Raw genomic sequence first — 23,203 nt, 5'->3', positions numbered from 1 at the left:
CCAGGGCCGGGCTGGAGCTAGGACCTGCAGGCTGCAGAGGGCCCACACTCACTCTGAGACCAACTTTCGTCTCATAGGCCTCACTTCTGTACCATCCAGGCCCTCCCACCCCTGTCCCTGCCTGCAGCAGCTTGGGGGCCTGCCCAAGGAGCAGATGCCCAGAAGAGGGCCCTGGGACTTTGCAGGCCCCTGGCAGGATGTATGCTGGGGGTAGCTGAGGCCAGTTTGTTGCCAGAAGCCCCCATCCAGTGAACAGGCAACCAGCCAACACCAGAGCCCCAATGCCAGGCAGCATCCGTGCCAGCAGATTCTGTCTGACATCACAGCCGCCCCCTTGCCCGGTGACCACGGCAACTGGAAGCCTCCCCCTCCTCTCCCGGCCCCCAGAACAGTCCTCCACGTTCCTTCTAACTGTGCTCTTCCTATGCAGGATGTAGGGACATGTGTCGGGGCGGAGGGGGACCTGGGGGAGGGAAGGTGGCATTTTTAATTTTCTACAGCTAGCCGAGAGCTGAGCTACACAGTGGTTAGGAACACAGGCTCTGGCATTCTACAGAGCTGGGCTGTGGGTTCAGATCCCAGCTCTGCCACAGCCTACCCACGCGCCCTTGGGTGAGCCACCACCTCTCCAAGCCTCAGTGTCCTCTTCTATAAATGCGAATAATGACAGGACAGAGCTCAGAAGGCCAGAGGGAGGAGACAGTGAGTCCTCAGCGCCTGGGCCGGACACAGTAAGTTGTGGCAGTTATTACTATTGTCACTCAAATGCGTGCTCGGAGGGGTTCAAACCCTAGGTCCGTCTCTCATGAACTGTGTGGCCTCGGCCAAGTCACAGGACCTCTGTGAACCTTGGGATCTTCATTTGGAAAACGTGGTGACAATGCCTTCCCAGCAGAGCTGCCTCTAGCAGCACATAAGGCACAGAGAATGCATGGCACAGAGCCCAGTGCATAACAGGCAGAAGTGCCCTGTCAATATTCATCATCATTCCTCTTGTTTGCCCTGCTCCCTGCTCCCAAGCCCTGGCACTCGAACACCAGTTTGTCCCTTCTTCCCTTTGTCATCCCCAGGGCCACAGTCACTCTCACAAAGTCCCAAAATGTCCCCCATCCGTGCCCGAGGCCCAAAGAGTGGCCCAGTGCTGAAGAAATGGTGCCAGCTGGGTGGCTACAAGGATCACAGTGCAGGAATGGCCTTTGGGGCACCCCCGCTCTTGCGGAAGTCCCCCCACTCTGCTGTTCCTTAGTCATGGGCAGGCCCTCTGCCCCGGAAGCCAGCCCCGCTGTGGCCCTGCCCACCCCTGAACCCAGACCACACTGTGGCGGGGTTGCTACACCCTCATTAGGGCTGGGTGGACATCCGTGCCTGGACAGAGAAAGTGGTTAGAGCCCCCTCTCCTCTGCTCCTGGCAGCCCCCAGACCCTATAGCCTCCCTACCTTCGCCGCCCGCCCTTTGTCCATGCAGTCGGGGTTCTGACAGCGCAGTCCCCTCTCCTCGGCCAGGCTCTGGTCATCTGCAGAGGAGAGGAGCAGAGGGTTATCAGTGGGCGGGGCTCAGGGAGGTACAGGCCAGCCAGGGGCACCCAGGCTCCCCTGGGCCCCACTGGCCTCCACGCCAGAGGATGGGTGGGGCCTCTCCGCAATCCTCCCTTCAAAGGAGGTCAGTGTCCCTTTCTCTTCTAAATGCCAACTTATCTGCACGGGAATCTGTTTGCAGAGCCCTTTCTTGTTGCAGTTCCCCAGGGAAATTATCCAGATTCCACGGGGAGAGGATGGCTTTGGAAATAAGTTTCTCCCTCCCTCTGCCCCACAAGCCTGGGAGGGGGGTGGCTCAGTGACCTTGTGGGGCCCCAGACTTCTTGGGGGATCCCTGCAGGGCTGCTGGGGGAGGGAGAACTCCAGGGGTGCAAGATCCCTTTCTGCCCTTGTCCTCCACATCACTGCCTCTGTGGATGGACGCCCCCTCAAAGGCCCGGGGTGGTCTCCCTTACCCGCTGTCCATCTTTTACCCAGAATCTGGCCCCCTCCAAGCTGCTTCTCTCCTAGGGGCCGGGGTGCAGCAGCGGAGGGGCAGCGAAGGGGCAAAGAGGCCGCCTGCCCAGCGGGCATGCAGGGCCAGGGGTGCTGCTGAAGCGGGCCCCCACGTGGGGGCAGAATTTGGACCCCCGCCGCTCTGATTCCGAGGCCGGGGTCCACCTCCCCGCTCGAGCAGGCCTTCGCCAGGGGAGGGGGCAGGCCGAGCCCCCGCCCGCGGAGGAAAGGAGCGGGCGCCCCACCCGCTCCCCCGCGCCCCCCGCCCGCGCCCCTCCCCGAGCCGGCGCGGAGGCGGCCCGGCCCGCGGGCCTGCACGGCGGGGCCGGGCTGGGGCCCCGCACTCACCCATGGAGGAGGCGCCGGCGGCGGGGGGACGCGGGCGGGCCGGCGGGGGGAGCGCGACGGCGGCGGGGCGGGCGCCGGCCGGGGCCGCAGAGAGGCCGGATCGCCGCGGCCGCCGGACCCTCGGCGGCGGGAGGCGGGGCGGGGCAGGTGGGCGGCGGGAGGAGCCGGAGGGCGCCCCGCCCGCGGGGGCCGGACTACGCACCCGCGCCCGCCCCCAGCGCCCCGCGCCCCGCTGGGCAGGGCCGGCCCCCAGCCGCGCCGGGCGTCTGCCGGGAGGGTGACACCCGCCCCCCGCCGGGACGCCCCCTTCTGAAATGTTGCGGGCGTGATCAAAGGCCCTCCCTCCACCCCCGACTCCCTCAGCCTCCCAGCCACCTCAAATGAAAACACCTCTCTTTTTGATGTGGTCAGGAGACATTTTCTCAATCTCTTGGAAGGTGGGAATAAAGGCATTTTAGAGAACTTCGTTATTTCGCCTGGTCCGAAAGGTACCATCTACGTGGAAATGGTGCCTTCCTGTAGGTAGGAATGCAGGCAGGACAGCTCCCTGCGCCCTTCCTCTCCCTCCTGTAGCAGACACCCCCCCCCCCGCCCCCCACCCCCCCCCCAGCCATTAGAAATGCTGTCACGGATAGGGGTACGGGCTCCATAAAAGGAGTGGGCTCCGTGGCTCCTGTTTTGCTGTTATCATCTCCGTGTTGGGCCACATTTTAGAAACTTCATGGAAGTATAAATACGTAGAGTGCAGCTATCATGAGTGCACAGCTCAATTCATGCTCACAAAACGTTTTTGCAAAATAACCAGCACCCAGACCAAGAAACAGAGCACCCCCAGCCTCCTGCAGAAGTCCCCCTCTTGGGGGCTGCCAGCCACTGTCCCAAGGAGATGCTGTCCTGACTCCTGACTGCATCGATTGGTTTTGCGTGCTCTTGTACTTTATGAAACGGCATCACGCGATACTTGGACAACATTTTAATGGTTACAAAACACTTTGTACGACAGAAATGGAGGCTTGGGGAGGTGGCCAAGACTCCCCCAAGGGACTCAGAGTGTTCCTGAGCTTGCTTAGACCCCATCCCACCCGTAGGTTGGTGCCAGGAGGCTCTGGGTTGACAAGACCCACGTATGGAAGATCCAGTTTCCAGTGGGGCCCCAGTCCGTCTCCCAAAGCCTTCTCTGGCCCCTTCCCCAGAGGCCTCTCTGCCGAAGTAGGGTGCCTGCCTTCCTGCGTGTATCCCTTATGTGAGCGGGCCATGGGGACTGACAGGTGACCGGAACCCAGTTCCTGACCTCAAGGGCTCTTTTTCTTTTGAGGAAGATTAGCCCTGAGCTAACTGTTGCCAATCCTCTTCTTTTTGCTGAGGAAGACTGGCCCTGAGCTAACACCCATACCCATCTTCCTCTACTTTTTTATATGTGGGACGCCTACCACAGCATGGTGTGCCAAGCAGTGCCATGTCTGCACCCAGGATCCAAACTGGCAAACCCCAGGCCGCCAAAGTGGTACGTGTGAACTTAACCGCTGCGCTACCGGGCTGGCCCCTCAAGGACTCTTGACAGAGGGAACTGTGGTGGGTTCCACGTCTTCTGGGTTCTCTGGATTCACTCAGCAAACACACATCAAGGGTCCCCTGAGCGCCCACCATGTGCCAAGCCCCAGGCTGGGCACTGGGTACCCATGGGTGACTTTGACAAGTCTTGGGGAGCTCTCTGTGGGCCTGGCGGGCAGGGTGGCCCTTTTGAGGCCAGCACATCTGCAGTGTGGTGGGGAGGGAGCTCTTGGGGAAGAGGCTGCACCTGGGAGCATCTGCACAGAGGGCTCATGTGGCGTCATGAGGCTTCTGGGCTGAGAAGGAAGCAGCGGCAGTGTCCCTTGGTCTCCCCTTTGTGCAGTGTGAACTGGGGGTTCCGAGAAGGGACCTGCACCTGCCTGCAGCAATTCTCAGGACTCAGAGGCCCCTCCTACCTCGTTCAGTTCACAACATCGCACAGTTCTGATTTCCTTCTTGGAATCTCTGCTTCCTCAGCTGTCCGAAGGGCTGGTGATGCCTGTTCTGCCTCTAGCCTGGAGGCAGGGGGCAGCTGAGGTGGGCGATGGCCCTCTGAGGACCCTGATGAGGTCCCTGGAGTCAGCGATCCTGCTGGCCCTGCACAGCCCTGCCTACCAGGAGCTAGCTGACCTGAGGGTGGGGTGGGAGGCAGGGCTCTTCTCACCACAACCCCAGCAGCACCCTCTCTGCCATCTGGGTTTCCTCGAGGACCTGGAGCCCTCAGCCAGCTTTGGGGAGTTTGCTGTGCACCCTGCCAGGGACTTCTCCAACTCAGCCAGACAAGGTCTGCTGATGGCTCCAGGTCCCTAGGTCCTGGGCCTGGGGTCGGGTTCTAACACCCTTTACCCTAAGACTTCTGGGTTCTGGCTCTAAATTCTGCAGGTTCCCAGCTACTTCCTCCACCATGGGGTTCCGGAACTGCCTTCACAGCTCATAAGTGCCTCAGTGGCTGCTCCAGGCCACAGCCACTGCAGGGCCAGATACCCCTGCGGTGGCCATGGGGTTGCGGACGTGTGGATTCTTTGTCCCGACTCTTCCAGGCCCCAGGGTTCTACCTGACTGATCTCTCTGGCCTCCAACCCCCGTGGTTTCAGCTCCCTCAAGGTGCTCAATCTGCTTTCTAGACCCCCCCTCTCCAGGCTGCCCGATCCTAACTCCCCCAGGATCTAGCTTTCTCTGTGCTCCATGCTGAAGCTGCAACCTCACGGGGCCGTGGACACTCTAAACACAGGAATCAGAGCCCAGAAAGGGACCTCTGGGCTGCGGAGGGGTCAGGCATGGGAACAGGTCACCACCACCACAGGCCTGCCATGAGCTCCCCTCTAGGCAGGCAGCCCCATTTACAGTACTGTGGAAAGCATGGGCCTGATCAGGAGCACGTGATGTACCGGGTGATATCGAACCCCAGACATAGTTGCTTGGGCCAGAGGTGGCCACCTAGCATAACCCATTCAGTTAGATTCACTCTCTTGAGAATTCAGATTGAAACAGGCAACTTTTGTTGGGCCCTGGGACCCTGAGATCATAGAAAGTCAGTCTGAGTGAGTACAAAGCCCCAAGATTGTTGGGGAGCAAGAACAAGGGGACCCGTAGAAGCAGCTGGTCAGCGGGGAGGGCCGTAGAGCAGAAAAGGAGGAAAGAAGCTGGCTCTGTGACTGTGGGGCAGCTCCCGGGGGCCTGCCTCCGCTGCCTGCCCTTGGCTTCCCCCAGGGTCCCTGCCTCCTGCAGTGCCCCTCTGACCTGAGTCAACCTGAGCGGGTGTCTGGCTGCTGGCCCTTAGCCAGACCCCAGGATGTCCCAGAACCTTGAACTTGCCCCCGCTTAGGGTGCCAGAGGCTGTCTCCCTGGGTCTGAAACAGCCCAGCTGCCCTCCTGGCTCCTCTAGCTCCCACTGTCCTGGAGAAAGCCAGGGCCCCTCAGCCAGGCAGACAAACCCACACTCCAGCTCTCCCCACACCCTCTATCTTAGTCACAGGATGCCGCTTTTGGTTCTCCCCCAACACGATCTCTACCACAACTGGCCGACAGGGCGCCTGGGCAGAAGCCGGCCGGCAGACATGTTTTGTTTGGCTGAGCACAGTGCTTCAAAAGAATTTGAATTGGTTGCCAACTTTGAAAAGTCAGATTTCACATAAAAAACCAGATTTCTGGTTTTCTATGGACAAACCAGAGGAGCCTGGCAGCTCTGGACCTGTATGCCTGATGGCTCCAGTTCCCAAGATGTGTCTGCTTTAGACTGGCACACACCCTTCCAGCCTCCGCAGTCCCCACCACTCTCCATCGCCTCACACCAGCCCCCTCAATCAGTTACTCGCGGGCTCCCCTGGGGAGAGAACTGAGCTTCTGACCCCAGCCCAGACCTCCCTGGTTCTGTTCCTCAGCCCCCTGCTACCTCCTCCCCATCGCTGTCTACTGACATCCTGCTCGCTCTCCAAGGCCCAAGTCAAATGCGGCTACCTTCTGGAAGCCCTCCCTATCTCAACATATCCAAATTCCAGATGAATCTCTCCCTCCTTGATCCCACTGTCCTGGGACGGGCCTTTGAAATGACCTATTACTTTTGACCTGTCTTCCCCTCTTGATGGCTTCGGGAACTGCCGATAACCACTGCTCTGTCCTCCTCAGCTGAGCACTCTTTGGTTTCCACACATGTTCTCATTTCACCATCTAAGCCCCATCATCTAACCCCAAAAGACAGCTACTGAGCACATGCAGCGGGACCAGTCCAAACTGAGATGTGCTAGAGGTATAAAATATGTGCCAAATTTGGAAGACTTTGTGAAAAAAGAATGTGAAATCTCATTGATGATTTTTCGTATTGATTACATGTTGAAATGGTAATGTTTGGAATATATTGGGTTACATTATTAAAATTAATTTTATTTGCTTGCTTATTTTTAGTTTTGTTTTTTAATGTGGCTTCTAGAAAATGTTCATGGTGACAGTTCTATTGGATAGCACTGTTCTAAACAATCGAGAGGGTGGCACAATCATTGTGCCCTCTTTACAGATGAGGAAACTGAGGCTCAGAGGGTTGGGAGAGTTGCCCAAGTTCATGCAGCTAGTGAGTGATGAGGCTGGGACTTGAGCTTAGGTCCATAAGACTCCAAGTTTGTGCTCCTAACCATTAGGTACACTGCTCCCGAGTGCCCCCATGGTTCCTGGCACAGTTAGGTGGCTGGCACACAAGAGTTGATCCCCCCATCATCACATAAGTGCCCCCTTTCCCAGTTGGCCCCAGGCTAACGCAAGAAACCACCCTTGTTCTCATTTCTTGGAGGAGCCCCTCCCTGTGACCCCCAGTCCACTGAACCCTTCTGCCCCAAGAAGGCAGGGCCTCTCTGCCCACCACCTCCCAACTCCAGGCCTGACCATGCAAAGGCTGCCCCTCCCAGGAAGCAGCTGTGGCCTTGAATGCCCCCTCCTACGCGAAGCCAGTGCTCCTGGGAGCCTGTTCATGCTGGGGCAGCTGCCACAGGCGGTGCTGGGCTGGACCCCCCTCACCAGGGTAGCCTGCGGAAGGGCAAGATTTGGCCCATACCTGGCCAACAGCCAGAGGCGCATGTCCTGGGCAAATGGCTGCTGGCCCCAGGAACCATCTGCCACTCCCTACTCCGGACACTGGTCAGAGCATCACAGGTGGCCTAGGAAAAAAATGTGGTCCCCTTCCCAAAGCCCGCTGGGGCATTTTGGGGGTAGGGCAGTCAAGTGGGAACCCAGCTGGAGGAAAGAGCAGGGACCATAGCCTCTGACGCTGTCCCTGCCTGCTGCCCAGAACCGTCACTGATGTTGCCCCCTGGGGCCGAAAGACCCCAACCATTGCCCTGCCTGTCCACACCTCTCAGGCTCAGTAAGAAGAGGCAGGAGGACACATTCAGAATCCCTTCCTGGGGCCGCAGAAACTGTCCACAGTTCCTGCACACAGGCCTGGATTACGCCAGCCACTTCCTCTGGCTGAGGCTGCTGGGGGCACCTGCCCATTTGCCCACCACGGGCTTCCTCCTGAGGCTCCTTGGAGGAACCGAGAGTGGCCGAGGGAGGAACAGGAGCAGGGCTGCAGAAATGGGTTTGAGATTCCAATTCAGGACAGTCACGCTCCATGCACGAGCCCCACCTCCATCATGGGGCTGGGCTGGCGCCAGGGCTCACCACCCACCCTTGATGGGCCCAGGCCAGGGGCCGGCTGGCTGCAGAGGACAGAGCCCACACAGACAGCTGTGTGCCCAGCTCACTCATCCAGCCTGCCTCAGCCCACCCCCAAGATCTGCTCACACACCATGTGCCGGAGGCTGTCCCCTAGCCGGGCTAGAGAGGGCACAGGGACATGCAGATGGCAGGGCCTTGTCCTGTGGCTCTGAGGCTGAGAGTGGGAGTTGTGTGTATAGGTACCACCACTCACCCCGTTGAGCCTTGCCTTCCCTTCCAGAGAAAGGGGACACTAAGAAATGTCCCTGACTCGAAGGGTGGGCATGAAGATGCCAGGAGCGAAGGCCTTATAAAGGATTGGCACTGAGTAAATCTCCTCTAAATGCTAGCCGTGGGGCCCCCGAGCTTTCGGAAGCAGATGGTCACCGTGCAGTGGTTGCGGAATCCCAGAGGTAGGAGGGACTGCCCTGCCTGGGGAAGGCAGCGGGGTGGGTGGGATTCACAGAAGTTGCTCCAGAGCCACCCCGAGTGGTGAGGGCATCCCGGGCAGGGGGCCCAGCGGCAGCAAAGCTTGGACTCCTCTCGATGACAGAGATGTAGAGAATAGATTGGGGACGGGGGCCACAGCCCCTGCTGGCCATCCCTGGTTGTGGCTGGGACTGACTAAACGACCTCAGGCCAATCTCTGGCCCTGTCAGGACCTTGGCCACAGGAACCTGCCAGGTGAAGCAGTACAAGTAGACAGGACTCCCACAGCCTGCCCCCCAGGCCCACTCCCCCTAGCCCATCCTCTGGCTCCAGAACAGGGATCTGCAGAAGGAGGAGAGGAGCTTTCCCCCAGGCTGGCCCCCAACCACACGCAGCCTGCCCCGTGCCCTCCTGCTGCCTCCCCCACTCCACAATCTGCCCAGCATCACAGGCTCCTCCTCTCAGTCCTGCCTCCCAGCCTCCTGCACACACCTCTGAAGGTGTCAGGTGCCCCTGGGGCCCAGGTGGGCTCTGTGCCCACCCCTCCCCTCCAAGCAGCCACATTCCCCAGTCCACTTTGGCCAGTGGGACAGGAAGCAGAAGAGGGTTCCTCACATTCGGGACACCTGTGATTTATGCCCACCAGGCATCTATTTTCTGGGAGCAGCATTTCCCATCACTCTGTGGAACCCGTGCCCCATGTGGTCGCCTTCCGTGGTGGACCCCAGGCCTACCAGTCACTTTCTACCCCTCTGGCCACGGGGTTGGGCTCAGGGAAGGTCCACGCCAGGCTCAGGAAACTGCACCTGGGAGAGGCTCCTGCCCCTCTGGCCCGGGGCCTGGGGGAGGACAGTGCCTGAGGCCCAAGATGAGGCAAGTAGAGAACCGAGGCCCAGATTCTGCGCCCTGCCCAGCTCCTGCAGGCCAGACCTGGGCTTCTACCACTGGCACCGAAGTGACCTGACAGAGTCGAGTCACCAGCCCCAGGCTGAATGCTCTGCTGGGCTGATGGTTAGTGGAGCTACAATAAAATAATGGCAGTAAGGACAGCAGCATGATTGTGCCCTTGCTCTGTGCCATGTGCTGTTTGAAGTGCTCCGTGTGTCACCCCATTTAGTCCTCTCAGCCACCCCACGACTGAGGTCAGTGTCTTCCTTAGTCCCTTGACAGGGCTCTCCCGACATCTCTCATTGGGGAAATGGTCAGGTCGGCATTCCAACACAGGCCTGGGGCTCAGCTTGGTGTCCCCACTGCCCATACTGCCTCTCGAGGGCTTCATCTCTCTGTGCTACCGTTTCCTCGTCTGCAGTGTGATAATAGGAGAAATGACACATGTCCTGGGGCCTTGAACATGAACATTCCAGAAGGACTCATCCCACCACATGGCACATGGCCCTGATCTTGGAGGTAGAAGACAGAGTCAGAGCCAGGCCTGAAGCCCAGCGCCAGGCAGTGCTGCCCCAGCCCTATCTGCCCTGCTCCACGCCAGCTGCAGGGCCCACGCTGCCCAGCCAAGCAAGCCCCCAGGAAGGAGAAGCTCCTCGGCCTGCCCTTGCTGCCCCTGCACCCCCAGGGTCCTCACGCTCAGGTGTCTCTCCTCCACCAGCAGTGGCTCTCAGGAGGGGCTCTGGCCCCAACATTACTGTCAAGTAAGTGACCGACAGTAGGATGTGTGTGGTGAGTGGGCCACAGGCTCTAGCCAGAGAGAGGTGGCCAGGTAGACCAGGCGCCAGAGCCTCCTGAAAGCTCTCCCAGGACAGTGGGCCCACACCTACCCCCAAGGTCCTGGATGATGTCCAGGGTGGAGCTCCAGGAGAAGCGCTCGACGGCCCCCAGCTCTAGCTCGGCCAGGGCGCCGGGCAGGGCCTCCAGCTCGTAGGCGCCCCGCTTCTTCCAGTAGAGAAACATGCTGGGCCCGGGGAGGCCTCCCCACCAGGCCCGTGCCCTCAGAGGCTGGGCGGCCCCGGGGACTAGAGTGCAGGGGCTGCAGAGGGGCTGCAGGGACCCTGGGGCTGGCCTCCGGCCTGTAAGCCAAGCACGGCCCTCCCTGGGGAGGGGAGCATTCTGGGAGCGGCTGGGGGCCTAGGAGCTGACCAATGGCCAGGGCCCCGGCCCCACACAAAGCGCCTTTCTTCCCCTCCTACAGACATTTTACAAATTTCAACTTCCCGGCCCCCTCGGAGCCCCCACCGAGGGGATAGGCCAGCCGTCTGGGGACGACAGAAGCTCGGAAAAGAGTGCAATTGTTCCATGGTCTCTTTGCTAGGATAAGTTTTCAGAGGAGAAAAATGTGCTGCCCCAGGAGCAATTCCAGCCCCCTACCCCTGACCTCTGACCCCAGCCCCCAGCCCCAGCTAGGCCCTGGAGGATTTCTCAATGAGAAGTAGAGCCACCCGTGGGGGTGCCATGGGATAACCCTGGGAGCTGCTTTCAGCTGCCTAACTGAGCCCCTCCCCGGGAAGCCCAAGGCGTGTCTCCCAGCTCCGCTGAGCCAAGGCCTTGAGGAGGCCTCCAGGGGTCAGGAGGCAGGAGCTGCTGGCCAGGCCTTACCTTCAGGCTGCCAGTGAGGCCCAGAATCTGCCCTCTGGGCTCTCACCAAGGGTTTCTCCCCTCTCTGGGCTGGCCACACTTCACCAGGCTGCCCACCCACTCCTGCCTCCCTCCTGGGGCTGTGTCATCCACACCAACGGCAGTGCCCTGCATGGAGCCCTGGGCGGGCTGAACTCGTGCAAAGAGCCTCCAGCATCATCACGGAGCTGCCCTGCCCCCTGCCCGGGGGACACAGGTGAGGAGGGGGTGGTGGGAAGGTCACAAAGGCTGGAGGGGTGAAGGAGTTGTGGGGTGCAGAGCCACCCACAAAAAGAACCATGAGAAGGATAAAAACTAGCTACACAGAAAATGGAAGTCACTGGTCAATTTATTTTGGAGCTTTGTAAAAATTGCAAATTTTTATCTAGTTAGAAAATAAATAAAAAGTGAAGACCTATGGCCACCCTCCGGTAGAGAGGCCTCTGCCCTCACATCCAGGAAAGCTGTACCTACCTGACAGTTTTGGTTCTCCCCGCGGAGGGGAGATTGTGCCCAGAGCACTGATGAGAACATGGCTGGGGCTCAGCTAATATGGAGCAGAACTTGGATTTGAACCCAGGACTGTCTGGCTTCAAAGCCAACTTGGGGGCCTGGACAGCCACCTGGGGGAGAAGGCTGGGCAGTCAGAGGGCAGTGGGGGGGCCCTGAGGAGATCCAGATGGACAGGGGAAGACCGTGCTGAGCATCCCAACCAGCCTCTGCCATGTTGCCGAGCCTCCTCTGTCTGACCCTGCCATGCTCCACCCCCCCTACCCACCCCGCCCCGTCCTGGCCTGCCAGGGACTTGAAGGAGCTAGCTCTGGCAGGGGGTGGGGGGGGTGGGGGGTTGCTCAGAGCAGAGCCAGGGCAGAGCCAGCCACCCCCTAGACCAGACGCCTGGCAACAGAGAGGCAGAGGCCCAGGCGAGAGGGCTGGCAACAGAAGGCTCTGCTTTCCGGGGGGGAGGGTGGGGTCACCACAGGGCTGTGGCGGGTGGGAGGGTGGCCGTCCAGGCAGCCTGCACACCCCCAGCTGAGGGCCAAGGTGCCAAGAGGCGGCTCAAGTAATTCAAACCATATGCCTGCCTGCCCGCCCACCCTCCTTCTCCTCCTCTTCCTCCTCCTCCTCCTCCTCCGGCACAGGGCCAGGGATGAACAAATGCAGGGCCCTTGGTCCTTGATTATCAGCACGCACGTGGCCTGGGCCCACAGGAGGTTGGGGGCGCCCCAGCTCATGTTCACAGGAAAGTGGCCAGCGTGGGGGTGTCAGACTGAGCTCAGGGAATGAGACGATCTGTCCTCGGCAGCCATGGCCAGTCTCAGTGCCCACCAAGCAGAGACCAGGGCTACAGAGTCGGGGGTGGTCCTGGAGCAGCTACCCAGCCCAGACTCCTCTACATTCAGGCCTGGTGGGGGCCACACTTGGTTATGATTTCAGAACAACCCCTGCCTGTGGAGGAGGCAAAGATTTCTTCCTGTGCCAGGCTTTGGGGTGAACACAGGAGCCCCCCACCTTCCTGCACGCACTCATCTGTGCAGACCCCCTCGGGACCCGGGGCCCTCCTCACTCTTCCACTTTCCAGGGCACACGGCAGCCTCATCCCCAAAGTTCTCTCTGTCCCCAAATGTGCCTGCTGCTTCCCACCTCCCTGCCTTGGCTCGTGCCCATCCTGCTGCCCGGATGCCCTCCTCTGGCTCCCCCAGAGAGTCGCCCACACTCCTTCTGTCCAGGCCAGAGGCCCCCACCCACTGCCTCGCCTCCATCCTCCCCGTGCAGGAGGGCATGAGGCAGCCCTCGGGGGCAAGACAGGCCCACCCAGGCTGGGGAAAGGGCCCCCACAGTCCTCCAGGGCACCACACCAGCCCCTCCACCACAAGGCAGCTGGGGTCAAAGGCACGTAGACACATCTGGGCCTTTTACTGGGTCTGGGGGAAACCAGGAAACCAGACTAGTGATGCTGCTCATAAACATGGGGGGACTTCTCATGGTTCCTGGGACAGCTGGGGTGGGGCACTTCTGTCCTGCATGCTGCTGTGTCCCCAGCCTCAGGCGGGCACTGAGTGATGACAGCCACACTTCCCGTGGGCCAGATGCCGTGCTGAGCCCCATTCTGTTCACGTTATCTCCTTTAATCCTCATGTCAGCCCCATGAGGCAGGTACTGTTATCCCTGCCACAGGGATGGAGAAGCTGAGGCCAGGGGGCAGCAACTTGCCCAAGGCCCCACAGACAAGAAGGGGCGAGCTAGGGGCAGAAGCCCAGAGCTGTGCTCTCACCACTGGACCACACTGCCCAGACCTCAGTGACATGACTTGCAGTCACCACAGTGTACAGATGGGCAGCCTGAAGCCCTGAGGGAGGCAGGGTGGCCCCAAGCTGGAAGCCTAACCTCCTACAGCCGCAAGCCCACGACTTGTGCCTTACTCCTGCTGGAACCTCATGTCCCCTGGACAGGGAGATCCAACGACAGCAAGGAGACCAATGGTTTGTGCCTTCCTCTTGGACTGGCTCCTCGGGGCTGAGAGTCTTGTCCTGGGCAGGTAGACCCCAGAGGTATGCCTCTTGTCCTCTCCTCCATCAGCTCCCACTGGCCTGGGGCCAGGGCCAGGACAGGCAGAGGGATGGCAAGCTGGAGACCCGGGGCTCTTTCATCCAGTGCCTGGCAATGGCCTTGGATGTGGGGAGGGGGTCGAGCCCTCTGCAAACCACAGCTGTTTCCTTGGGAGCGGAAGTGCCTCGTGAGGCCGGAGCAGGAGCCAGAGAGGCTGCTGAGTAAGGGGCTGAAAGAGGAAGAGGGGCAGGTGGCCTGAACCAGCCATCAACCCCCATGCCAGCCGCCTCCCAGCAAGCCACAGCCAACAGAGATCTTGACCCTGGGGGTACCTTCCCTGCCTGAGCTCACAGACTGGAGGTCCCTGGGCCCCCTAGATGCCCCTTCCCTCTCAGCCTCCTGGCTAACCCCTGTCCCCCCGTACTGGGCCCTGTGGCCCCTGAAGGCATCACCTAAAGGGGTGGGACTGGTTCAGGGTCCTGCCTCTGCCTCACTAGCAGGGCAGCCTCTGGCAGAATTCCTGAAGCCTCAGATTCCATATCTGTGAAATGGGCCCAGGAGAGAGACCCCCCCCCCCCCAACCCTGTATCGTCTCCACAATCCTGCTCACCTGGGGCTAAGCCGGGAGTCTGGCAGAGAGCAAGTGCTTGCCCCATGAGAATGAAGCCTTGAGGGGGTCCCTGCATTCTGCCAAGGGGGCCGGCCCCTCCCTCTCCCCAGGCAAGGTCCACTATGGCCCTCTGTGGTCCCCTTCAGGAGCAGGTGACCAAATCCCTTCCTCTTCCTTCCAGTGTTTGAGGAGGCCTGTCTGGACCTCCACGGCAGCCCAGGAGAGCCCAGCTACGTGTGTGTTGGGGGTGGGGGGGCCAGGAACAGAAAGGGCTCTGACGTGCTGTGCCCAGTGCCGGGCGCCCAGCTTGCGTGAGAAGCGGCCTGTGCTGTACTTGAGTGCTCCCAGGTCGGGCTGCAGGGCCTATTAGGAATTAAGTCCTGCCAGCCAGCCAGAGGCCCGTTACATAACCTGGTGGGGCAGGCACCAGACGCCTCCTAGCCCTCCAGCTCTCCTGTCTCTCTGCCCCGTCGGCCAGGCCTGAGAGGAGATGCGTCCCACTGATCCCCTCACCGGACCTTCAGAACCTCAGGAAAGAGAAGAATCTGCCCCCACTGGCCAGAAGCACAGGCCGAGGACCCTCCAGGACCAATGCTCAGTAGTGGCCCCTGTTGCGGGGCTGGGATGGGGTGGAAGCCAACCCCCAGCCAGCAGGCAGTGCGCCCAGCCTGGCACCTGCAGAAGGGGTGAATAGTAGGACCTGGCATGGACGGCACAGACCCTCCGCTGCAGAGTAAACCATTCCAAACACTGAACATGTGGGTCTGGAGCCTCGGCCGGCTGCGGGTCCATCAGTTTGGAAGGTGCTGGTGGAAACCTGAGCTGCAGCCACCTGGCTGCAATCCAGCCTGGCCCTTAGCCTCAGCCAGGCCCCAGCCCCGCACCCTCTCCCCAGACACCTCTTACAGCCCACGGCTACTGTGGCCCACTGCCCACCAGAGCAGGCTGCACTCACCATGCCAGGAGGGGGCTGAGTGGCGACCCCTACACGGCCCTTCTCTAACCCTCAGGGGCCCCAGGGGCTGGGACTGAGACACACAAGATGTTGTCTAGGCACACCAAGGCCCAGGACAGGGTCCCCAGAGCCGCCGACAGCCGGGCTGCCCCAGTGCTCACAGGTGTGAACACATGTGAGCTGTCACCATGGCCTGGGGAGAGAGTTCTGCTGGCAGGAAGCCCTGTGCCAGGGCCACAGGCTGTGCTGTTCTCATGCAGGCACTCTGACGTGAACCCCCCCACCTCGAGTGCTCCCTCAGAAGTGGAGGTTCCTGCTTGGCCTGGGACCCTGTCTCAGTCATCTTTCTCCAGTGCCTGGCTGGGCACACAGTAGGGACACTAAGATCTGCCAAATCCCCCTTTGTGCCAGGCCTGGAGCAAAAGCCTTCAAGGTGGATCTCCTTTAATCTGCCTAGTGATCCTGTTGTCGTGTTACTATCAGCCCATTTTACAGAGCAGAAAGCTGAGGCTCAGAGGGGTCTAGAGGCCTGCCCAGATCAGCCAGGAGGTGGGCGGGGGCTGGGATTCACACGGTGGGGCGCTGTCACCAGAGTCTCCCCACCATCTTCCATGCCACCTGCTGCTCCCTCCTTGGCCAAGATATTCAAGTTCCACGTGCTGCCAGAGTCTGGTCAAGGGCCTTTCCTGCCCCTCGCTGATCAGTGCCCTGAGCTGAGTCACCGGAGCTCAGGTGGGTCCATCCCAGGGAGTCCTGGGCTCCTCCCTTCCCAACGTGCCCCCGTTTGGGGCTCTGGGATGCCTTCTGGCTTGGACAAGCCTCCTTGACCTTTGAGCTCACTGGCCACAGGCCTTGAGGAAAGTGGGTCCCTCCCTGGGCTCCCCTGAGTGTGGGGGGGACAGCCAAACAACAGGCCCCTCAGACCCAGGCGCCTCCCCTGAGGTGATGGGGTGGGAGGTCCAGTCACTGTCCAGCATCTGGCCTGACCCTTGTCACCCACCCATCCACCCACTGCAGCCTGGGAACAAGCATAGCCTGGGGCGGGCTGGCCATGGACCAGCTGCCCACGCCATTCTAAGCTCTGCCTCTAGAATGCCCTGGCCCAGGCTCAGGCTCGCACCCTCCTGTCTGGGCCCCCTGCCTCCCTTCTGCCCCCTCCAAGCCAGGTTCCTGAATGCAGCCTGGCTATCCAGGTTCAGATCCCAGTTCCAGCTCCTGCTGGCTGTGTCACTTGGGCAAGTTGCTTGGCCTCTCTGGGCCTCAGTTCCCTCATCTGTACAGTGGAGGTACTCAGTGCAACCTCACAGGGTTGCTGTGGGGATTAAATGACTTAATCCAGAAAAGCGGCCTTCACACTCAGGGTCTCCTCTTGGTGGGGGCTCAGTGGACAACGGCTTACAATCACAACAACAAGAATAGAATGCAAATCTGAAAATGTCACTGCTTTGATTAAAAACCTGCTCCCCACTACCTGTAAAGCAAGGCCATCCTCCCTGGCATGGCCATCAGACTCTTCCGGACCGGCCCCCACTCGCGGCTCCCGGGCAGATCGATGGTGCCGTCCCCCAGCCGCTGGGCTGCCCTCTGGTCCTGCCTCTGCTGCAGGTGATCACCCTGAAATGATGGAGTCTATGCTCCATCTCGACTGGGAGCCCCTGAGGGCAGCTCCTGGTTTCACTCTCCCCAGAACGCAGAGCCCAGGCCCAGGCCGGCCCAGAGCCGTGCCAGGGGAGTGCTTGTTGACTTGAACTTGGATCAGTTCACAATCAAGTGTCTCTTGCCGGGGCCGACTTCCAAATACCTCAAGGCTTGGTCCAGCTGGGCTCTGCTTCATCCTCGAAGGTAAAGGTGGCGAGGCTCCCTGGCCTCCAAGCAGGACCCCAGCTTAGAGGACAGCCCACAGGCCCAGACACCGAGCCTGGGGTCAATCTGGCCAATGCCCTGGGAGGAGCTGAGACCCTGGCTAAACCCAGGCACTCTGTCGGCTGGGGTGCCAGGGTTTTCCCGTCTGTGGTGGGGGGCGAGGAGGAAATGAAGGCCTGCATCCCTAGGGCTGTCTGTGGCCGTGGCAGGATGGCCACATTCCAGTTTCACTGCCGGCCGCTGGCCAGGGCAGACTTTTAAACCTGGCCAGACAGACTGAAAGGCTGGGCCCTCTCGAGGGCCAAGTCTGTTCAAGGAACAAAGGCTTCTGGGCCAGGCTCCCAACCACAGAAAAGACCGGCCAGACATCCAGGACAGCTGGGATTTCAAAATATCCAGCCCATTGTTGGAACACCGATCCCGATGGTTAGAAACCTGGGACAGGTCTTGTCTCCCTGTTGGCCCACAGAGGCCACGTCCCCTGCTTTTCCCCTAGCCTAGGATGCAGGGGCAGTTTCTAGGCAGGGCAGCTGTGGGGTCTTAGCCTGTCTTGGCTTTCTAGTGGATGCTGGTGCTTGAGAGCCTCCTGCACAGGCTCCCACACAGGCACACAGAGATTACTTTAAAGACTCCCTCTCCGAGGAAGGTGATTTTGAGCAGAGACTGGAACGATGTGAGGGAGCTAGCCCTGCAGGTATCTGGGGAGGAGCATCTCAGGCTGAGAAAACAGCAAATGCAAAGGCCCTGAGGTGGGCACATATCTTTGCTCGGGCTAAGGTGACCTACTCTTCCCGTTTGCCCCCCCTGAACTGAGAGGACTTTCAGTTTTAAAACTCGGACGAGTTGGTCACCCTAATGAGGGAGCCTCGAGGAGGTCAGTGTGGTTGGAGCAGGGTAAACAAGGGGGAGGAGATAGTCAGAGAGATGACAGGCCGTCAGGTCCCATAAGGGCTGTGAGGACTTTGCCTCTTATTCTGAGTGAGACGGGAGTCGCTGGAGCTTTTTAAAGAGGAGGAACGTGATCTGACTTAGATGTTAAAAGGCTGTTATCGCAGAAGTAATCATGGGTGAAATGGGAGGAGCTTCGGAACATGGAGGGATCCTAGCAGGGTACAGGGGACTTCCTGTCCTCGCCGTGGCTCTGAGTTGGCTACAGAAAGCCTCTGTCCTGCATCATTATGAATCTAACAAACTTTAATTTCTTGTGCTTTCAACACACACCAGAGTTTAGCAGACGACAGCAGCTACAAAAAGACAATGTGCTAAATGCCTTGAACATTGAGATCCTCCAGTGGGCACTCTGCCTCCCTCAGAGGCGGACCACGCAAACCAGACCAACCTTCCCACGTGGGACAACTGAAAACGCTGGATGAAAAGACAGTTTCTTACTTAAAAACATCAAACCAGACAAAACACAGACGAGGTGGATCTAGGGAGGTAAATTCAGATGGTTTTGTCCTCAGGTGTTCTGAAGAAAGAGTTGGAAAACTGGGTTTCACTTTGAATGGCTTTTGGGCTGGGGGAAAGAGCTCAAGGTCCAGGGAAGCTGCGACTTGAATTTGGATTAAGGTCAGCCTAGACCGGTAGTGTTTCCAGGCATATGACAGAAGCAATGGGAATCCTTTATCATCCTAGGCCTCAAATTTTTCCTGCAAATAATTTTTAAACTACAACATCCAACATGCAGTTAGAGATAACTAGGCACACAGGTAAATAAGATCCCATGGTTGAAAACCAACAGCAACAATGACAACAGAAAGAGACCCACAAAAACTGGAGATACTGGAATTATCAGACACAGACTCAAACATCACCTCATCTGATCCCACAGTAAGCTTGCATGCCAGACACTATTATCTCCACTGAACATAATGAAATTGAAGCTCAGACGGCTTGTGATTTGCCTAAGGTCCCCTCCTTACAACTGGTGAGTAGAAGAGCTGTGATTCAACACAGGTCAGTTGCCTCTGTAATGGATGTGTTAAACACTTACTACCTAAGGGGGTCCTTAGAAGGGAAGACTAAGGAGAAAGACAAGAGGATTATGTGTGGAGGGCCCTCTCTGCCCTCCACCCGTGGACGTCCTAGAGGCATGATGTCAGAGCCCGCAGATGCACCCGCACCCCGGCCAAGAGCCACAGCACTTCAGTAATGGGAGTGGACAAGGAGGAGAAGTGCCTGGGGACCACGTAAGGGGACACCTGCCCAGCCACCCACCCTGATATATCAGGGGCAGGCTCACGACCAGACAGAGAGAGTGCACGCATTGTGCTCCAGTACTCCACTGACGGGACAGTAAGTGGCTTTCTGGATGACAACCTGGAAATAACTATTAAAATGCAAAACTCTCACGCCCTTCAACCCAGCAATTCCACTTCCAGGAATTTATTCTAAAGATACTCTTCCCGAGGGCAGAGAGACAGAGGTATAAGGATGTTCACTACGGTGTCATTTACAAGAGTGTAAAACTGGAAACCACCCCAAATGTCCACTCACAGAGGGCCAATGTAAGCATGAGGTATAACCATATATATGAAGCCATTAAAAAGAATGAAGTAGGTTTTTATGCATTGGTATTTTTTAAATGTCTAAAGTATAGTTTCAATTGGAAAAAAGCAATTGCAAAATACATACTTCCAACATTTCATTAACTTTTACATACACCCACATATGTAGGGATCTGCACGTGTGTGTATATTCGTAGAAAAGACCTCAAATACAACTGAATAGAAAGTGAGGACTTATATCTTCGTTATTTATGTACCATTTGAAAATTTTATAATGAAAATGTCTTACTTGTATAAGGAGAAAAGTGGACATACGTGTGTGCGTATGTACATATATTTTTATTTATTTATACTCTAATTTAAAGGACTAGACTACCATCTTTCACCTGAATTATTGCAATACCCTCCTGATTCTTTGGCTCATTTGCCACACTCCCTTCCTCACTCTTCCCGAATCCACTCTCTAAACTGCTACCAAAAAGGATTTTCCTAAAATGCAAGTCAGATCATGTTGTCTACTCTGCTAAAAATGCTTAAGTTCTCAGTGCCCCGGTGCTGGCCCAGTGGTGCAGCGGTTAAGTTCGCATGATCCACTTCTCCACGGCCCGGTGTTCGCCAGTTTGGATCCCGGGTACCGATGTGGCACCGCTTGGCACATCATGCTGTGGTAGGCGTCCCATGTATAAAGTAGAGGAAGATGGGCATGGATGTTAGCTCAGGGCCAGTCTTCCTCAGCAAAAAGAGGAGGATTGGCAGTTAGCACGGGGCTAATCTTCCTCAAAAAAAAAAAAAAAAAATTCTCATTGCCCCAAGGATGAAATCTGAATTCTGTAAGACCCTCTACCACCCTCTCCGTGACTGACCTCTGCACTGTCTCTTTACAGCCCCCCACCTCCCTACAACACCCGCCACACCTGTCCATCCCTCAGTCACCCCACGGTACGTCCCAATCATCATGCACAAATGACCCTTTCCAGCTCCTTTTATTCTCTTTTCCTGAAATGGCCTTTCAGCCCCTATACCCGGCTCCTCCTCCACTCTCCTTTCCCAACCGGCTTCAGTGTATCCTTTAGGTGGTGCCACTTCTTTAGAAAATCCCTAAGAGCGGTGCTATAAAAGGAATCTCTCCTATGTACGGACTCATTTTCCCACAATTGCTGTATTTTAACACACATCAAACTACTTCTCAATTTCCTGTTTACATGTCCTTATCACTCACTAGTCAGTAAGATTCTAGAAGGATAGGCTTCTATCTTGTTCCCCATCATCTACCCAGCCCCCAGCACAACGTCTGACAGTAAGTGCTCAAGCAATATTTGTTAAGTGATTAAATGAGTAACTAGGACACATTCAAGCTTGTTAAGCTCTAAAACTTGGAAATAAGGCGAAACGATAAGCAGTTGTCCTTTTAATGTCAAAAAAAGAAAAAAATAATAAAGGGTTTAAAGACACACTCAAGGGCATGCTGAACCAGAATAGGTGACCATTCTCTGCCATTCCTGTGGCAGGTATGATTTGGGGTACACTCTGAAAGGCACACCCGCATTTCACCTACACCTGGAAACAACCTCCCCTTTGGTGAGTAAGCATTGATGGACCTTGAACTGACAGGACATCAGACACTGGGGGCTCACGTATCAATGCGATAGACCTGCTAGGGTGGATGGTGCACATTCCTTTTTTCTCTGACCACTCCCAGCAGAGAGCCCAGCCATGATAGGTAAGTTTTACTTGTAGGGGTGAGCCAGAGGAAGAAGTCAGCAGCGCAGCCTCCTTCCTGGGAAGGGGGTGCCCCTGCGATGAGGGGCCTGCGTGGGTGCTAGGAGGAATTGTCTAGCACCAGGACCGTCTGCTTCATAAATCTGACTTGGGCCAGCCACGGGTCGGGAGACAAAGGTCAGAACGGGGTCTCTTATTTGAGCACAGAGAAGTCGGTGGCCAACACGTCCCCAGGCAATGCCTCTCTGGCCAGGAGTTGGGCATTTCCCAGGCCAGGACTGCAACTCTGGGGTGCTGGAAGGCCATTTGATTCCATGTACACCATTTCTGATCCCCCAGTCCCAAGGTGTGTCATAGCATATATCAAAAGTGAACCTAAAAATATAGATGGTTGGGGCCGGCCCCCTGGCCGAGTGGTTAAGTTCCCGCGCTCCGCTTTGGTGGCCCAGGGTTTCACCAGTTCAGATCCTGGGTGCAGACATGGCACCACTCATCAGGCCACGCTGAGGCAGTGTCCCACATGCCACAACTAGAAGGACCCACAACTAAAATATGCAACTATGTACTGGGGGGGTTTGGGGGGAAAAAGCAGAAAAAAAATATATAGATGGTTTAGGAGGAATTTCATGGTCCTTCTTGAGAAAGCTAAAAAGGCAAGGTTGGGAAGATGTTCCAGACCATCCTAGCAACGGGGACACAACTTTAATGCACAAAATGTGACAGTTTGAAGGGTCTTGGGGCACTTTTCCCAACCCACCTCCCATCTCACAGAAGAGGAAGCTGAGTAAGCTTCTACCACAAGCCCGTCCAGCTCCCTCCTGCCGCATCTAGTCAAGTCAGCCACTGGAGCAGGGCTTACCCAGGGGATCTTGCTCTGTCGTCTTTCAGGGTTTGGATGGCTGAAATAGAAGGCCTCTGTCCTCTGCCTTCTCAGAAGACAGGACATTGTCTGCACCCATAAATCAGAGCTGATACTTAACACTCACTCGGCTGGGCGACCCTTGCCTTCCAGGCTCTCAATTCATTAACTCACCAATTAATGAGGACAAAATGGGCCCAGCCTGCAGGAGGGGCTCTTAAAGGGTCGAGACTAATTTAGCAAGAGTGGGGTCTCGGTGGTCCCTCCAAAACCTACAGTCCCCTCTTCTTGTTCTGTGTTGCCAAGTCTCCTTTCTGGACAAAAGAGGAAGAAAATACACTCACCAGTTCCTGGCCGGAGGCTGAGCCAGCTGCGAGGTGGGGACCCGTATTTTGTCAGGACTGAATTCATGCTTGACCTCTAGGGGGTGGCACCTTGCTTGGCCTTCGAGCCACATGCCTCTCTGATCACACCCACAGCTCTCTGTGCCTCTCTGCCCAGCCGCAGTCCCAACCCTGAAGGTCTTCTCCCAGACTCAGCCCCAATCTCAATTTCTCCAGCAGAATCTGTGCAGAACACCACGGAGCTCTCAGCTCTGCCAATCTGTTTCCCTCCGACGAAGGCCCCCTGGGCGCTGCAGATCTTCACATACAGACCGCGTGCCCGTGGTTCGCACTGCTTCCTTGCTGGTGGTTTTCTCCCCTTGGATTTTCCATTCCCAAGTACCCATTCGCTCGCTGGAACAGATTTCTCACACTGCTGGCTCCCTTGGCGGGTGCCTTCTTTCCCTTCCTGGAAAGCAACGCCTGGAAGACCCTTATCTCTGCGATCCCAACAGCCAGCAGGCCCCTGCTGGACTCCTTGGCAAGGAAGGCCTGAAAGTTTGGTGGCTTCTCCCTGCCCCGCAGACATTCAGTGAGACATGCAGTCTGGAGGCCAGCAAGTTCCAAAGCATTAGAAAAACCCAAGCCACAGTCTGCCGAGCCCCACAGCAGCATCAAGGCCAGGAGCCATAGCAACCCTCAGCT

At 57.7% G+C, this 23,203-nt stretch overlaps 1 protein-coding gene across 5 annotated transcripts in view; it reads right to left on the bottom strand.

The window, feature by feature from the left end:
* Positions 1-22,666, bottom strand: part of PLEKHG5 (pleckstrin homology and RhoGEF domain containing G5) — a 47,410-nt gene extending 24,744 nt beyond the window's left edge. The window contains exons 1-2 of one of the 5 annotated variants that reach the window (XM_070511227.1): positions 22,520-22,666; positions 1,438-1,514 (exon numbers count right to left, since the gene is read on the bottom strand). In XM_070511227.1, the coding sequence (XP_070367328.1) occupies positions 1,438-1,514; positions 22,520-22,586 (144 nt within the window). In that variant the 5' untranslated portion in view covers positions 22,587-22,666. Of the gene's footprint in view, positions 1-1,437; positions 1,515-1,991; positions 2,011-2,379; positions 2,511-10,319; positions 10,488-22,519 lie in introns of those variants that run through there. The other 4 variants (XM_070511234.1, XM_070511225.1, XM_070511230.1 and 1 more) reach the window with 4 other exon arrangements.
* Positions 22,667-23,203: the final 537 nt, after the last annotated feature.

This window comes from Equus asinus, chromosome 5 (genome assembly GCF_041296235.1).
Source record: "Equus asinus isolate D_3611 breed Donkey chromosome 5, EquAss-T2T_v2, whole genome shotgun sequence".
Lineage (NCBI taxonomy): Eukaryota > Metazoa > Chordata > Mammalia > Perissodactyla > Equidae > Equus > Equus asinus.
This window is presented reverse-complemented; position numbering and strand designations above follow the sequence as displayed.